The sequence below is a fragment of the Pogonomyrmex barbatus genome, unplaced genomic scaffold (assembly GCF_055798465.1).
Source record: "Pogonomyrmex barbatus isolate J1 unplaced genomic scaffold, ASM5579846v1 scaffold1, whole genome shotgun sequence".
NCBI lineage: Eukaryota > Metazoa > Arthropoda > Insecta > Hymenoptera > Formicidae > Pogonomyrmex > Pogonomyrmex barbatus.
The window spans coordinates 21,923,882-21,943,217 of record NW_028297098.1 but is presented as its reverse complement, the minus strand read 5'-3'; the positions used below and the strand labels follow the sequence as shown (position 1 = coordinate 21,943,217).

General features: G+C 33.5%; 1 protein-coding gene across 29 annotated transcripts in view; it reads left to right on the top strand.

Moving 5' to 3' along the window:
* cac (calcium voltage-gated channel subunit cacophony) overlaps window positions 1-18,137 on the top strand; it is a 167,471-nt gene extending 149,334 nt beyond the window's left edge. For 20 of the 29 annotated variants that reach the window (XM_089082011.1, XM_089082013.1, XM_089082028.1 and 17 more), the window contains 7 exons: window positions 365-576; window positions 971-1,325; window positions 3,637-3,767; window positions 4,166-4,335; window positions 4,862-4,894; window positions 6,587-7,109; window positions 7,353-18,137. In XM_089082011.1, the coding sequence (XP_088938137.1) occupies window positions 365-576; window positions 971-1,325; window positions 3,637-3,767; window positions 4,166-4,335; window positions 4,862-4,894; window positions 6,587-7,109; window positions 7,353-7,392 (1,464 nt within the window). In that variant the 3' untranslated portion in view covers window positions 7,393-18,137. Of the gene's footprint in view, window positions 1-364; window positions 577-970; window positions 1,326-3,636; window positions 3,768-4,165; window positions 4,380-4,861; window positions 4,895-6,586; window positions 7,110-7,352 lie in introns of those variants that run through there. The other 9 variants (XM_089082122.1, XM_089082140.1, XM_089082125.1 and 6 more) reach the window with 4 other exon arrangements.
* The last annotated feature ends 1,199 nt before the right edge of the window (window positions 18,138-19,336 follow it).

The window sequence follows — 19,336 nt, the reverse complement described above, 5'->3', positions numbered from 1 at the left end:
TCTCTAGCATGGCCGCCTCTCTTTACTCTGAGAATTCTTTCTCACCGTTTTTTTACACTGTTGATTCTCGACTTTGAATGCTTCCAATCTTTATAAGCGTTTCACATTCTACCACGATTTTTCGAGAGATCATCGACGAGAGGTAACGCTAAGAAAAAAGCCTGTATGTGCCTGTATATATTATATATATATAGAGTTTATATTTATATATATATGAAGAAAACTAAAAAAAATGAAGAAATAAAAACTCAAAAAAAAAAAAAACAAAAAAAAACAAAAAAAAAAGAAATTGTTGATCGAAAAAACGAGATCCCTGTCGATCAGCTCTGATAGCCGATGTGCTTTCGCACGTTTCGCAATTTAGCCATCGGCCTTCTACAACTGCCTGCTGGACATGGCGGCGGTAAATCACACCGGAAATAATCACGGAGCCGGAAGTAGGGCGAACAGTCTCGAACCGGTGATACGACCGGCCACGGACACGAAGCACGAACGACACAAAGAACACAGGGATGAGGAGGATGGGGCCTTAAGCGTTCTCGCAGCCGCCGAGCACAGACGTCAGCGTAGCATCAGGTACGCAGTTTATTTGTTAAAAGCAAAATTTATTTTTAATTCAAAAAAGAAAATAAAAGATTAGATTATTTCTACATATTGGTAAACGAATATTTTTAAAAGAACTTTTCAATATGTTGATTTTCTAAAAGACAAAATATTTATTTATATTTTAATCCTTTTGAATTTAAATATACACATAATACATAATACATAAAAATTAAGATTTTTATATATATATATATATATATATATATATATAAAATTTACATGACCATTTGGACCATGAAAACTTGATTATTATAGACGCCTCGCAAATTTTGAAACTGTAATTTTATATCACGTAATATGTGATCTATTTGTCATTTATTTCTTTGTTAAGAGTATATCAGGATGGCGATTGCTCTGATTGCAGAAACAAAAAGGTGAACTGGAAGATGTCTCGCCAATACGATATACTAGGCAGCAGCGGAGAGAGTAGCCAGGGAGGGGGTGGGTCTGGGGTTGTACTCGTAGTTAATGACGAGGATCGCGCCCCCGAGCTAGAGCCATTGCTGGCCGAGGTGCCCTCCCAGCAGGATGATCAAAACAACTACTACCACGACCATCACCATCACGACCAATACTACTACGATACCGACAATGATCAATACTATGACCATCACCAATACTACCACCACTACCATCACCATCATCATGACCACCGACCACCCTCGTACTACCAACACCAGAACACCTACGCACCTCGCTCCTCGATCCGTTACCACAAGGTGTCGACTCGATCCAAGCTCAAAAAAACTTTCCTCAGTTTTTCGAGAATGTCCTTTTCTCTCTTCCTTTGACCCCCTATCGGAAATAGATCGCGATAGAAAGATCCCCATTCGTTGTTTCGAGATGCAATAAGAATCGCGATTACCGTATGTACGACACACGTTTAAGCTGTGTTAGTTCCGTAGCAACTGCACGATGTTTCTGAACTGAAATGTTCTTCAAACTATTTTCATAATCTTAATCTTCATCTTTCTTTCTGATCTATATCTTTATCTTTCTTTCTTGAACATGGATTGATATTTAAGGGGTTGGAAAATTATATTATTTTTATTATAAAATTGATAGATTTTTAATAATAATGTGCCAATTTTTATTCAACTACATTAAGTTAATCTATTTTATTTGGTAAATCAAATTTTTGAATTAAGAAATATTTATATATATATATATATATATATATATATATCATATTTATTCTTATTTCTTTTATAAATAATACAAAATATTTTTATCTATATTTTAAAATACTATTAAAACTGATAAGAATATAGTTTGATTTTTTTCGTATAGAGAAACTTTAATACTTTATTGATATTTAAGAGATTAGAAAATTATATTATTTTTATTATTAAAGTTTATTGAAATCCAGAAACATCCTGTAATTAAATAGATCACGTAGATCGTTCTATTTTATCTGAAAACAGTTTTAGATTAGGATAACATCTCCGCGGATTTGCTCTGTTCTAAAATAAAATGCTGTCTCGCACTTAGCATTGTATTAATTGTATCACCTAAACTATTTTTAGAAGAGATGTGACCTCCTTCCAAAAAATTCTTATATTATAAGATCTAGATGAACAAAAAAGATCCTTAGAGAAAAAAGATCCTTAAAGATCCTACTAGTGAAATTAGATTTCAGAAAAACGGTTAAACTCCCGCTGAACAAATCACTTATAGGTATTTAAATTAGATTAGGACAAACCGTCTTAGATAAGCCAATCGATGTTTTCTATCAATCTGAATTTCGATTTTTCCAATCCTGGAAAGAAGATTATTCAAGACATATTCGCACGGGTCGAGAGGTATTGCCCGTGATGTCGTGATCCTTGGTGCTCAAGACCGATTCGCAGTGAAATTAGAAAAAGTTTCAGTCCACGTCTGATCAGACGCTTGTTTTTACTACTTGCCGATACTGCGCATCTGCTCGCTGATGGAATCCGTCTTGGTCGAATTGGTCTTGATTTCGTCGAGTGTGTTAGCATTCCTGTAAATAATAATGACACCTAGACACACTCTAGCGCGAACACCATATAGAAAAATAGCCACATGTTTCACTTGAACGCTCTTTAGTGATATTTCTCGTGTCGATGCATAGAACAGCTCCCACCCCCTTGTCCCTTGCTGCTTTCGGCCTTAGGATTATCGCCGGAGCAACGAAGCAGTCAACACGATCGCGCGACTGCCTCGTTCTCTCTATCTATCATGTTTTGTCTTGATTTTTTATGTCCACGTCCTGGTAAGTAAGTAAAAGAGCACACACTCTTGCAAGGGAGACTTCCACCTCGAAGGTAGCGAATACCTTCCTCTTTCCAACCGAGCGATCGGAATTTATCGACAAATGCATGTGCATGAGCGAAACTTTTTAAACTTGCATGTCAATTAACACACACATATGTATGTATCTCTGTGTGAATTATATTCTCACTCCGCCTTATCTCTCAATTTCTCCTATTTTCTTTTCTTTTTCTTCTTTTGCAAAGCTAGGTTTAACTTTGTTAGTGACAAAAGTGTATGCTGAAAAAAAAAGTGAAGCAGATCGCACATGAATGAAATTACTGTTTTTAAAATAAAAAGTTTTTTCATATTCTTCTTAAATTAAATATAATTACAATAAAGAAATATCATTGTGATGTTAATTGTACAATAATAAAATATAATAATACTAATATCAAATTCTTCAGAAATTTTATTGATGATAGTAATTTTTTTTTAATAAAAAATCATGTTAGTTTAATTTTTATTTTAATTGATAAATTTCTATTTTTTTCTCACTACATATTATGCACATAACATTTAACTATAGTTCTCTAATAGGAAGCCAAATAATGAATCGAACGTGCGTCTGCTTTTGAATTTTGGAGACAAAAGGCGTCTCGTCGTGTTAGTTTCTTATTCGAAACGCGCGCGAATCGAACAGCGCGATATTGCTAAAGACAAAGAACCGGCAACACCCCGACTCCCCCTTCGATTCCTGATCCGACTCTGAATTACATAGGTAAACTATTAAATCGCAAGTATGTTCTCGTTTAGGAGCTGCAAGACGTTATACCGTCTGACTCACGTGCCGGTAGCCTCGAGAGTCTTACGCATCCTGGTGACAGAGTCCTTCGTCCGCATCCTTCGGCGCCTCCCCATAGACGATCACGATCGCCAAGTATAAGGTATTATAAGTATAAGGAAGGATAATATATAAGCAAAAGAGTCTCAAAGAAGAGCCACGTAAATTTTGCGTGCGACTTAATTACAAGAATTTCAAAAAAGAGCTATTCAGCGCGATGATCCAATAATAATTTTAGATATAAAAAAATTTGAAAATCTGATGTACTCCAAATTAAGAAATTAAAGCAAGATGTATTTCAATAAAACATATATTATTTTAGTTTAAATTAAGAAATATTTCAATTCCAAATTACTGAATTAAGGATGACAATTAAAGACATTGATATCTTCAGTTATCCAATATTTGATTATTATAGATATGGCTAACATATTGGCTGGATTATATACTACATGACATATGTGTGTGATTTTTCTCATTTGTCGCCGTCATAATTTGCAGAAGACACTCGCCAATAATGCCTAGATCACCATCGCCAAGGCGACATGGCCGATATGATCATTACCACGATGGACCAGGGTTTAGCGATACCGTTAGCAATGTCGTCGAGATACAAAGGCACACTCAACATCCCCATGCGTCACAGTATAATCATCGGCATAGGATACGAGGTACGACGTACCGGCGATAATTCCGACCAGCGAAAGCCACGACGGTGCAACGATAAGTCTTTCTCACGGAACCACGACCGCGAACTCTGTTTCGTGTCGGTCATCTCCAACCGGTTTTTTTATCTCGTTGTTTTTTATCAGAGCCTGGAATATACTACGAACACAGCATCCTTGTATTTTACTCTATCTCACCGTATCACCGATACCTTCATTCTCTTGATGTTATTTCCATTATATAATTATGATTGATTATGATTAACTCCAACCGGCTTGGTGATATTTATCCTATCGTTTCAGACAGCGTCATTGGATATACGCCGTTTTCTAGAACTAATTGAAGAATTGTTAATTATAAATTTTTGTAGATTTTTTTGTCAATCAGAAAGCGACGAAAGAGAGTTCGTGGTCACGGTTTTCTAAGAACATGAATGTTGCTATAATGTTGATTTTACTCGAGGCAGAAAAGCTCTGTGTGATACTCGATGTAATACGTTTCTTCGTTCTGTTCTGTTATGCGCCTACACAGACTATTACGACCACTGCGACTATTACGACGATGGTAATTTCTTTCACAACTCTCCTCTTCTTCATTCCCTTGTCTCCACGATGCAATTATGATGTTACTACATAATCAATACGATCGTTTGGCTTTCACCATTTCTTCATTTCTGTTCTGCGATGATACATACTCATGCATATACATAGATGACACATACGTATGGATACACATTTACATACACGCAAAAGACTTCACAGAACACAAATCTACATAGTAGACAACTTTTCAAACAATTGATATGTACAATACTCACAGCACCAGTGTTCATCATACATTGAAAGCGTTTCTCTTTTTATTGCCACTCGATGCTTTTTACATTAGAAACGCTATTGAAATTGTCAAATAGTTCTAGAAATGATCAAGAAAATTAACTAATTGGTTGTTATAAATTATATTAGATTGCTACTAAAATTTATTAGTATGTTTTCATAACACATGTTTAGTTTTTAAATGCAATTCACAAATATAATTCTTGTATTATAAATTGTTAATATAATGCATATTTGAAAGATATATGTATATGCCAATCATATTGTTACATGATACTTAACATTTTGGTTTTTAAATAATCATATTGTTACGTCCATCATTCTGTCATTCAATGAAGAAATATCTGAAAGTCTGAACGACGTGCGGCTTTTACAGTTTAATTATTTTAATTTACAATTTAATTTTTACAGTTTAATTATTCACTTTTGCCTTCTACTGAATTAAATTGTGTTCTGTTGTATTACATACATTTGGCATCTGGTTAATCTTCTAAACCAGTCTATTTTATTTGCGCGAGTGCAAGAACATCCTCCATAAATGGTGCTCGGGCGTAACAGTATGAAATATAGAATGCAATAGTGAAATAATTTAGCTCGTCTGCAAGAGAATTAGAGAGTTCAAGGAATTTGCACAATAACTATTTAGACTATCACGATTATTGATGCACCCCCGTAATTTAGTAATTTAATATCGTAGAATATGTGCGCATGCTACGTTAGATGCCTTATAGAATTTAAACACGTCAATATCTAGAGCATCGGCACAAACATATGTTTGCAATATTGATTTGAGTGATTTCGTAACATTATGGACATGAAACATCACGAGCATGTTGCATTAATCCTCCTTCTTGACAATTTCAAAATAATTAGCACACATTTGGGATCTCTTTTATTAATTCCGAAAAATCGTATTACAAGTCATAATGATCAATTTCACAAAATGTAGAAATTAGAGAAATTATGTGAATATATTAAATTAAGTTATGACACAAGTAAATATAGTCAGTATTCTTTCTTGAAAAAAATAATAGTTAACCTTACAGAAGGTTAATTACTGTTAATAGAGCTGTACATTATGTTACAATAGTATCATTAGTTCATCAATCCTGAATCCTTTCCGACAAATCGAATTCTTCGACTTTCGCACAGAGACCGAGTGATCGAACCGAAATTAATTTTGTTCCATTGTAAACCTTTTACATAATAGAACAAACAAGTAATATTGAAAATTATTATCTAAAAATTATCCGATTTCTAATATCCGTATCAACTTTCCAACTTCCCGGCTTTTCCACAACCTTGTTACACGCTTACGATTTACTTGTCAACCCTTGCGTCGTGTGTCAAAAAAGCCCGAACGATTGTGCCACTGAAACATATACAATGTACCTCGAGAGACTTTAACGGACATGTTCATTAGGTCCATGGAGTGCCTCGACGAGTCCAGCTAGGTCGCCAAGCCCGGTTCATAGGATCGAGCGCGGTGGTCATTACGGCACGACTAGTCTGGAGCAGCGTTCGAGGAGTCCAAGCCCCATAGGCGGCGGTCGTCCGCATCACCATCATCACCGTCATCATCCGCATCAACACAGCTATCCGGTGCTGGTCGCGAGGAGAGGCCAGGGTCGCCGGCTGCCGCCGACGCCGAACAAGCCGTCGACCCTGCAATTAAAACCGGCCAACATCAACTTCCCCAAGCTGAATGCCTCACCCACCCATGGACCGCACGGCATGGCGCCAGCTCATGTGCCTGTGGGACCCGTACCTGGCCATGTGCTGCAGCACCCGCATCCGCCGCCGCACATGCCACCTAGCATGCAGCCGAGCCATCATCCCTTGAGTTTCGAACAGGCTGTCGCAATGGGCCGCGGCGGTCGGCTACTGCCCAGCCCGGTGCCCAATGGTTACAAACCGCAACCACAATCTAAACAAAGAGCACCTAGGTAAAGAGTTCTTATCGCATGTATGATCTTGTATCATTAGCTATAAATAAGCTTTTATTATTAATCTTTGTTTATTTTTTCAAGGCGTTTCTTCTAAGACACTTTAAAGTTCATTAATTTCATAGTAGACCATTTAGAAATTGTCTTAATTCATTTGCTAATGTGTCTTTGGAATATATAATCTATCCGCTTTTCTCCAAACTGTAACGACGAGTATTGATTGAACGGATAATGTTTTTGCAGGACGAGGCACTCGGACAGTGACGAGGACGATTGGTGCTAGCCAAAGTGGGACCCTGGACGGTGGTCCGGTGACGTGGACGCCCCCAGGCGTCTCAGGGTTTGCGCGTGATAGTTGTCCACGTGGGACGCACACTGATTTCGGTGTGAAAGTAAGGGAGGAAAGTGCCGTGGAAGTTGACGAAGCTTTAAAAGGCTTCTTCCAAGTCTCGACTGACCAAAGAATGTTTCCATGAAGGATTTATTCCGGTCATAACATTGCGGCATGTATTCCGGCATATTGGTAACCGAAAGAAGTCTAAGAGGGTTGAACAGGGAAAACGATTCCAGGCGAATAGTGTTCGGACCGATCTCCGATGGCTGAATATGACGACCGAACAGGGTCAGCAAATACACCAGAGAAATCGATTTCTCGCGAACACAGAGAAAGTCGGCGAGTTATCATTTACGTATCGACGTCGTACGAATCCGCGAACGAGAAGAAATAGCGACGCTAGCGATTCTACGGATCGATCGAGCAATCAAACGGTTGAGCTCGGCGTGAGATCTCGAAGATTCGATCTTGGAGATTGGATCAAAAGAATCAGAAACGATCGCCTGGTGGGATCATTCGAAAGATGAAATCCATCCGATCACACTCGAGGACGCTCTACATTGGTGTGAACGACGTAGCGAAGATGGATCACTCGAGATCGCGAGCGATGGTTTACGTCGAGAGACAAGGTGGTGGTGGGTTGCAGTGAAAACTCGTCGTGCGCGACAGTGATAGAATAATTAACGCGGACGTTCCGGGAGAGCTCTAACCTCCGATATTATACGCGAGTTAATATTTCAATCTTACCTCGATCGAGCGGAGATCATTTCGGGAGAGACTTACTTTTTATACAATTTTTCGGAGGAGAGACTCATCGAACGCCCGAATTGCGCTGTGATCACCACGAAACGTTCTCTTATGTGCGTGTATGTTTATGCGTGTATGTATGTCCGTACGATTCTGTGCGTGTATGCTTACGAAAACCCCCTTCCCCCATGATTTGTCGGAAATCGCGACTGATGTAACCGAATTGTTCCACTTCCACTCGTGAAAGCGCCGATTAATAAGTAATGTTAATTCAACGACGATGTTAATTGAGGCAAGGAAATGGAAAGGAAAATAACAGTTGGGGTTTCAATAAAGTCTATGATTTTCGGTTTTGAGAAGGAATTTGGAATAGATAGTACAATTTGAAATGTATGATGAAGTTTCATTTCGAACGTTTCGTTTTTGTTTGCTGTGATCGAACGATCTTTTGTTTGTCGGGAAACTTAGCCGCGCAAATAAAATCGACTGATGGAAGTGGATGTTTCCCGACAAATCAAGTAAGAAATCATTAATGAAAGGGTTAATAGGATTAGAAGTTAGATCGAGGCTCGAAACAGAATTATAATTGTTCTGTCGAGATTCAGGTCAGCTTTATTTTATCATTAGCGAGATCGTGCGTAAACGATTCTCTAATAAAACGCGAATCGGAGAGACGCGCAAGAATCGCCACTATGAGATATCGATATTGTTCGCAGTTGCGGTTCTTGTCAAATCGAAAATGCGAGACGATTGTAGCGGCCGTAAGAGCAAAACAAGTGGAAAGGGGAAGAAACTGAACGCGAACGTCGTCGTTGATTCGCGCGGATATTGCCTCGCGATTCGTGCCAATCAAGAGAAATTAGGAAAAAATTCAGGAAATGAGGACCACGATCGAGAAATACGCATTTGGAATACGGAATGAGAATAGTAAATGATCATCGCGAGATATTAGGGGGAAGATGTGTAAAAGAGAAAGAGAGAAAGAGAATGGGCAACATAAAGAAAAACAGTTCTTACCATACAGTTTTCAAAAGCACTCCTGTAAATTACTGCGTATAATTGAATTACAATACTTATTACTTATCACTGCTAATACCGTTATTAAATTAACACCCACAGAAAGAGATGAAAAACAGCTACTTCACTCTATTATTACACTATTAACCAACTATTGCTACTACCATTACTATTATATTACGATTTATTACCGCTACTACCACTACTACTACTGTTATTGTTACTACTACTATTACTATTGCTGCTGCTACTATCACTACTACTATTACTCTATTATTACAACTATTACTATTACTAAACTACTTCTACTATCGTCGCTACTAACGCTGTTTACTATCATTACTGTAATACTAAGTGTGCTAATTACCGAAGTGCGCGATTCGTGAGAAATAAACGTGAAACATCACTTTACGTAATTAATTTGTCTTCAAGCTCGTGAATTACGCCGTCGATTTAAACGTGCATTTATACGACGGACGACAAAATAATAAAGAAAAATAAAATAGAGAGAAGCCGAGAGAATTATCCGCAAAACGAAAGCTCTAAACGAGCGTACGTATTCAAACCAAGATTAACATAATAAAAAAGAAAAAGAATTATATATAAAGACATGTTTAACATACTGCCACTCGTACGGGATGTTTTAAGCGGAAACACATACGAGAAAATGTAGGTGTACATAAATGTACGTCGTTTCTTTTTTTTTTCCTGTGACAAGTATAAATATTACGATATATCTGTACGTAAGTAAGTGTACATACCCGATGAGCGAAAAAGAGGGAGAGAAAGCGAGAAAACAAAGAAACGAGTGAATGGATGTAAAATAACTGAATCAATAAATTTAAGAAGCGAAGCAATTCGGATGATATGATTATCAATAATCGTCAGATGATGATTTTTTTTTTATAAAGTATTTTTATTTTATTTTTGTTTCTTATATTCTTGTTTCTATATTTATTTATTTTCATTTAATTAATTTATTAAAGGTAGCTATGATATTTTTAAGAAAAATGTGAGAGAAAACAGAAGAAGACCCGATTTACTTCGTTTCTTAAATAATTCGAATGATTTCCGACGCTGCTCTGTGCTTGTTGCGTAATTTTTGTGTATCGGCTAAGTCAAAATAAACGAGAATATTGCCATTACATAACGACATTAATTAATGTAAGTAGTTAATTCGAAAAGAAATGTGTGCATGTATCGGAGAAATTAATGTGGAGAGAAAGAATAGAATGAAAAATGAAAGAAAGAATGATTGTCTTTTCAGCATGATCGGTATATAAAGATCCTTGGTGAATGGACGGGCGTTAATCATCGAACTTGTTTGTATTATTCAGCGATTAAAAATTTAACAATACATGATAAGATCAATTTTTCCAAAGAAAAGACTATAGACTTATCCAATCGCTTTAATATATTGTCTAATATACATATATATATATATATATATATATATATATATATATATATATATATATAGTAATGTAAAATAAAAAAATTAATAATAAAAAGATCATTCAAAAGAGTTGAGATAATTGGTGATTGATATCTTCAATAACATTAATTATTTCCAGGTTCAAGAAAATCAGATTTGAATCAGAGTCACACACAATGTTCTCTCTCATCTAAGATAATATAATAATGTTACTTTGGAAATGAAAAGGGTAGAGACGAAAGGAAAAGAAGAAAAAAAGAAAGGATCACCGAGGATCTCGCGAGCGCATTTTTGGTGACGTGTAATCAGAGTCGCGTATTTTCTTCCCTTAAGTGCTTTAAAAACTCAATTATATATTGTATCGACGCGTATAAATATTATTACATAAACGAGATTTACAATTAGAATTAGTGAAAAATGAATGCGGTAGGCAGGAACGCAATCAATCAATTCGCTAATATTGGTCCAGAACAGCTATCTTTACATTATTTTTATGTTGTTTTTTCTTTTTATAGATAAAACAAAAAGTAACTAGATTTATATATTTCTATTTAATATTCAGAAAAATTGAAAGATTATTAAAAAATAAATTAACAAAAAATAATATTTGTTCAATAAAAAAGATTACTTTTATCCTAGCCGGTATTAGCGAATATCTCAAAATAAATTGAGATCGACAATGATTCATGAAGATTCGCAATATCGTGATAAAACGATTATAATACGCGCGCGCGTATGAGCGTGTGTGTATGATTAAACATTCATAAAAATGTTTTTCTGTGATAAACATATTTCGAAAAAAACTTAGTCGGTCCGGTGATATGGTCGCGTCGATAAGCCATTTTCAAGCCGGATTCAAAAGTACACATTAATACAAAAAAGAGCCGCATTTAACATAAAAAATTGTCGATTTCTTCTCTTTTTAATTCTAAATATTAGATATATTTGTTTAGAGTGAAATCAAATAAATAATTATATTTGACATCCAATTTAATCATCTGATTCAAAATATGTTTTGTACGTAAAATGAGATTAGTCTATATATATGTAAAATTAAACTAAGCATGTTTATATGTATAATGTTTAACTAATTTTAAATTTTATGATAAATTGAATAGATAAAATTAATATTGAACATAAAGTGTAAATGCGGCTCAAAAAGAATATATGAGTGAATCGATGGACACATGATGCTTAAAGTGCAGAGAGAAAGAGAGAGAGAGAGAGAGAGAGAGAGAGGAGGAGAAGGAGACGAAAGTAGAAAAAGAGAGAATGCAAAATGTGCGTGTATAATGTATGTCATTTATCGTACACGTCGTATAAAACATTGTACATGCATGAGAGAATAACGGAAAAAACTCTTTCAATCTTCACAGACTTTCTAATGTCGTAAAGGATGACGACCAAGCTCGTAAAGAACTAATCAACTGTAATCCAATATAGATATTAATGTAATTATAATTTTTAAAAATGCTAATTTAAAGATAAACGTGAGAACCTTGTGACGAGACCGTGATTTAATTAAATTACATAACAATAATACATTTAATAACAATATCGATTGCAGTCATATAAGTAATTTATAATAATGATAGTAATAATATCGTGATAAGGATAATAATAAGAATATCAATAACGATTTTACGACTCGTCTGACGATACTCAATGACAGACGATAACAAAAGACTTTTCTTAGATACGTGGCAAGATGTATAATCCCGAGAGATAATTATTGTCGAAATATAAAAAATATGCGTGCTTTAGAACAAAATTTAAAAAAAATATTAAAATAACGCTAATTAAAATATAATATCCAAATTAATTTATTTCCATATGACTCTACGATTTTCGAAGGTATTGTTTGGTCGCATTGAAGTAAGATTTGTTCCGACTGTTATTTTATTATTTCCGGAAAAAACAGATATATATTTAATACAAGAAAAATTCACGTTTATATTAACAATGCAAAATTAATTTGACATTTTACACAATTAGATGTCATATACTAATTTCTATATATTGCAAAGCGTATTATAATGAATATAATTTTTATATATAAAAAAAAATTAATCAATTAATTTAGCTTTTAAAAGATAGTAAAAATAATTGATTTAGTTTGCTTATTGTCGATGGATAAAAAATAATCAATAAAATTGGCATCATTAATAATAATCAAAAATTGAATCATGGAAATTAAAAATAATAATTATTATTTTAATATTTATGTTAATATTTATCTTTTTAATTATTATACTTCATACTATACTATACTTCATAATAAATCATAATTTTTCTGATATTTTATGTGTAAAATTGCATATTGCATTTGAACGTAATTTGGATCCATAGTTCATTCTTCAATCGAAATGCGATCACGCGAACCTTCAATAAATCGTCGAGCTCTCAGTGATATTAAAACGAAATAATATTAATGAAAATAGATATAAAAATCACGTTGCGATATCGCAGAAAGTTCTGTAACGGCAGACGTCCGAATCCGCAGGAAAGAAAGAATAAAAGAAAAGTATGAGGAACGAGAGCTAAGGCGACATTTTCTGTATATTTTATTGATCGCCGCCAACAAACAACACGTGCGCGTTTCACACGTGGACTTTATAAATGTGTATACATAAATTAAAAATATGAACATCGAACATACACACACACACACACACACACACACACACACACACACACACACACATACACACACACACACACACACACACACACACACACAACATACATACATATATAGAGTGAGGTGCATCCTGGAAACTCGTAAAACAGGATGTTTGATCTATCTCAGAACGGTGCTCCATCCGATGAGTATAAAAGAGAAATGGAAATAGAAGAAATTCTCTCGGTTTTTTTTTGCAGAGAGAATAAAATAGAACACGACATACTCGCGTTAAATAATGAGAAAGAGATTTATGAAATCGTTGCTCGATCGATATATAGTATATTGTAAGAGAGGAATATTACACAGGAAAATAAATTCCGCGTGCACGTATAACTTCATTTACTTGTATCTATAACATGTGTAAGGTGTAAACGTGATGAGATAGAAACTTAATAAAGCGCGAGATTTTTCCTCGGGCAAGCGAAGAGTTAAGTCAGAGAAAAACAAAAAAGAAAAATCGTTACTGTTAAGTTTTTCTACTTATTCTATATACATATATATAAATATATAAATATAATATATATAAATACACACACACACACACACACACACACACATATATATAATATATATATATATATATATATATATATATTGCATTTATGTATTTGCGTAAAATATACATATATAAATATGTACACGTAATAGATATGTACACGCATACAAGTTATGCGTATATATATATATATTAAAAGAATATACTGTGAGATATACTGTGACACTTGAACGCCCTTGTCGATAATAAATAACCGTAATAGTAAAAAAATACGAAGGAGAGAGAGGAGAGGTGTGTGAAAGAGAGAAATTTTGTCACTAGAATCTCTTGGCGCATCGGCGCCGGAGCTTCGTAGAGTTTCATACTTTTGCAAATAATCGAAAAATCTCGTCGACATTATATATAAATAAATAAATAAATATATATATATATATAATCGATCTCTATACATATATACATATTATAAATATACATATTATAAATATACATATTATAAATATATCCGAAAAATTTAAACCCGTTCATTCGAATCGATTTAAGTCATGTACGCGGTACGCGGTGCATAATTAGAGAATTGAAGTGCAAAAGAATCACTTGTTGCAGAAGGAATCGTTGCGGAACGTCAATTTCTTCCGGTCGGAGTGCTTTCACGTTTCTGATATACGCACGCACAGGTATATTGTATTTGCTTTTAAAAGTACTGAAAGAATCTGCAACAAGATATAAATTTATGGCATTTCGATATCGAAAATCAGTCGCAATAAATGTCAGAAAATATAATTATATAAAATATAATATAATTATATAAATAATAAAGTTGTCTCCAAAATATTAATAAATACATTAATTTTTGCTTATTTACATTTAAAATAAGCTATTTACTTGTAATTATTTACTTGTAAAATTACTAATTTTTATTTTTTATAAATATTTATGAGTATTTTAATCTAATATATATTTACATTTAATTAAAAGTAAATTTTTAACAATTGTGGAATTGAGTGGAATCTTTTTATTAAATTATTATGCATTCTTTATTCAAGTATCTTTCTTTCGCTAATTAAATAATAGCTGAAATTTTTCGATATTTTCGAAACCTCTGCACGCGTTGTCTGAATGTAATGTAGTTTTGCGTGGTAGAGTGTACTCAATGTATTTTCGAGAAACCCCCCCATAAACAATTTGTGAATCCAAAAATCGAAGCTGATGCTTTTCTGTCGCGCAAAAGCCGAGAGAAACGCAAAGATAAAATGAGAGAGAAAGTCATAGCATGGTGAATCATCAGTTGCCTTAATATTACAAAAACTAGAATATTGCGAAACGCGCAAGAAAAATATTAGAACAGAAGAAAACCAATTAGAATAATCGAGACTGAGCTGGGAGAGTTGCGAAACTCTTCGAAATAATTCGAACCGTATAATTCGAACGTTTGATGAAAATGTGAGGAGGCAGCTGGGCATAGATTGCGATAATAAACATTTGCAATTACATTTACATGCAATTACATTTAAATTGGTCTAATTAATTCAGATTATCAGATTTGAATTATTATATCTAGTCGATAATGTTATTTATAATTTTTGTTCTTGCCGTACAAATCATATTTCTCTTTCCCTCTTTTAAGTGTTTTAACACAAAAAAGTTTTATACGTATATATCTTTATAAATTTAAATGTTTACTTCTAGACCGTTGAAATATCATATTAAGAATCTGTTAGATGTATATAATATCTGAGTTGTGATTCGATATGTTACAAGTCCCAGCTCCGTTCATACGAAGGTTATTTGCATCTTGGCGATTTCGTCACCATTTTTACGAACTATTGGAAATCAAAAGATCGAGAATGCGAGGGAACTAAACGAAACGAAATGAGGACAGAAAAAAAAGACAAAGAAAATCCAGAATAAATTGACGAATTGGGAAGCGAACTGTGGCTGTTCTTTATATTATGTATGTATTATGTGCGTAAGTGTGTGCGTGCGTGCGTGCGTGTGTGTCCGCAGAGATGTTCAACGAATTACATATGAGTACATATGAGCGATTAAACACGAAGGAGGGAGGGGGGGAATATAAAAGAGCGTATCTGCGAGAAAGCTCGTCTTCGTGTCCCACGTTTAGCGTTGAAAATGCGATTCCGAATTTTAATCCGAGAGCGAGAGAAAGAAGACAAGGACTTCTCGATAGACGAGTATAACGTATGTAAAATTGATTTTTTAGATATTCTTATACTTATTACGAATTGTAAAAGTCGATTTTCATAGCATTCGATATGTCTGCGAATCGCATTTAGGGCTAAACGTGCGATGCGTTGCTTGTATCTTTGATAGTCGCGTACCGTTGCGAGAATTGTGTAAAAAGTCGAGAAAAAGAAGTGAGAGAACCCATTGAAAGCTTTAACTTTAAAATAAACTAATTTAAAAACAAAGATTAAGCGCAGAACATTACGATGCGAAAATGCGGAAGCACGACGGCTGTAAAAAAGTTTGACGCTGCCAAGCGCACGATCGTCTGGCACGATTCTGACCGCTTCTACTTATGTATCCCTCTCTTTCTCTCTCTCTCTCTCTCTCTCTCTCTCTCTCTCTCTCTCTCTTTCAATACAGCCGGACGGATAGCTCGTCGGAGGAGTGTAACATGAGAATTCGCGCACGAAGCTTCGTGAAGGATTGGAAATCCTCTCGCGTCGAGGAATTCGCGAGATGTCGGAATTTGGATTCGAGAAATTACGAGAAACTTCCTTGTTATGTCTCGCGCCCTCGAAAATTCATGAGCGAGCTTGTTTCATGAACCGGAAGCCGGAATCTCCAGAGATTCCGCGGCGCCAGAATTCACGAGGCAGCGAACTCGGGCGCGCCGCGCGGCGTTCCGTCGTGCTTCCCGTCATTGTAAAAAAGTTTACTGTATATTACTTATACGTATACATACGCAGAAACTCTAAAGAAAGGTATATTTGTGTTTTCTTCGAGAAAGGATCGGGCGAAAAGATTGTATCTTTATACGTAGCAATTAATAATCTTCGTGCTCGCGCGTACGTCACATGGTAAGATTTAGCTAATTGTAAATAATTGCGGAAAGATTCTTATTTTTTTTCGTCATTTCTATTTGTGGCACAAAAACGTGAGATTACAATATTTTTGCAATACTTTATATAATTTAATATTCTTATATGAATTAAAATTTTATATACTTTTACAGTATTTTTTTCGCAGATTCTTCGATGAGCTTAAAGTACATCGAAAATTTTATGATGCGTTTAGTCGCAAAATAATTTAATATCAAAATTTTATTTATTGTAATTAATATATAAAATATATTAAATAATTAAACATATATTTTCCAGAGATTTTGAAAAATATTTTAATTTAATAAAATTTTTGTGTTTTATATTAAATTAATGAAATATTCTTAAATTAATGAAATTAATTTAAAATTAATGAAATATTCTTGAGTTATTGTCAAAATATTTGTAATAATGAAACAACATCAAATTATGATATGAAAGATTCAAATATTTACGAATCTTATTCAAAATAGAAAGTAAAGAAAATATAAATTCAAATTATATCTAACGAAAATCTGAAATCCACGTGACAACGCGTGTGCATTGCGATATCTCATTTCTCTTCTTCAAAAAAAGATATCTGAATATATTGTGTACACAATGAACATACATCTGCCAATGAACTGTATACGAACGAGAGAAAAGAAGAGAGAAAAAGAGAGACTGAGAGAGAGAGAGAGAGAGAGAGAGAGAGAGAGAGAGAGAGAAAATGAGAAAGAGAGAGAAAGATAAAAATATTATATTGAGTGAGAAAAATATCTATCTTATAATTCTTTAGAACCCTCGAAAATACCGACATATAAAAAAAAAATGTAAGCGTGTAAATGAGAGAGAAAGAGAAAGAGGAATGCGTGTGTAAAAACAAGAGAATTTAAAAATGAAAGGAAGAGAGAAAATGCGTAAAAGAGAAACAAAGAGCAACAGAGAGAATATAAAGACGTAAATATGCATCATTACTGATGTACTATGCTGTAAACGTGCGAGAAGCGAAAAATCTGTCTTATATATAAATATTATACATACACATACACACACACACACACACACACACACACACACACACACACACACACACACACACACACCATACACATACATATAGCTAGTTCAAATTTGCAAACTTAGTGTGTATCGTCGCTTCGAAAATGCCCAGTCATTACTCGCCAGAATTTAAGAGAAGAAACCCGACAACCGAGATTTCAAGTTCATTCTTTTTTTAAGGAAAAAAACTAAATAAAATAATGTGTTAAAATATTTCACACAAATGACTTTTCACTTGACCATAATCCCAATTTTACCAAAAGCAATAAAAATAATTAAAAAATTATTATAAGAAACAGGAAGAATAAAGTCTTCTATTTGTAGGCGTTAACTTAGAACGTGATATTGCAACATACGATAGTAATCATTAATAAAACTTTATTGTATAAATATTTTTAAATGAGATCATTAAGCTCATTGTTATTCTTTATTAAAAATGAAATCATAATTTTTTAAATGAAAAATCATTTTTTCATTTAATTCATGATAAAATAGATATTATTAAATCGAGAATTATTTGAAAGCTTTCTTAAAAGTTTGATATAAAATAAAAAATTGTTAACATTAAAAAATTTATAGAAAAATTATTTATGCATTGATATATTACCATATTTATGTATTAAAGTTATGTATTTAAAAATTATTTAACAATTTAAAAATTTTAAATTTAAAAATTATTTTTATATTATGCGCGTGTAAAATTATATTCTTGTATTATCAATAGAAATCATTTTAGATTGTAATTTAATCGAGAAGTCCTTTTAGATTTGGCTGGACAATTACGAATCTATGCAATCTTGATGAGATTATTTAAAAAATTGGTGTTTTTGGTTTGCATATGTTTTGGAGAAGACAGCTTCTTTATAAGAATAAATTTAAAAAAGCTTTTGTAATCAGTGACGACAATAATTTACATGCAAATGTTGTTGCACGTAACTTCGCCATTACAGCATGTTTATACTACTACTGAGAAAGTGAAAGTAGCTTAAAGTGGATGTAATCGAACAAAAGACAAAAATTTTTGAGAACTTCATCAAAAATAAAAATATTAACTAATTAATTAAATGAAAATTTCTTTATAGCAATAAATGTAACGTAATTATATTATATCGCAGTAAAAGGGATATGTAGTTTCTAATTATGCATGGGAAAAACATGAAATATTAATTATGTTAATATAAATTGCTTACTGCTGTATTACTTATATATTGCTTTCGCAATTTATTCTATTGTAAAATTAGACAAAATAAATTATTAATAATATTATTAACACAGAGAATGCAAATCAGTTAATCATGATTAGACATATTTATTATATCTCATTTGATTATTTACAGATTGATTCAAAATCGATATATTTTTCAGATATACCAACTTAATAATATATATGATAATAATATATATAATATATG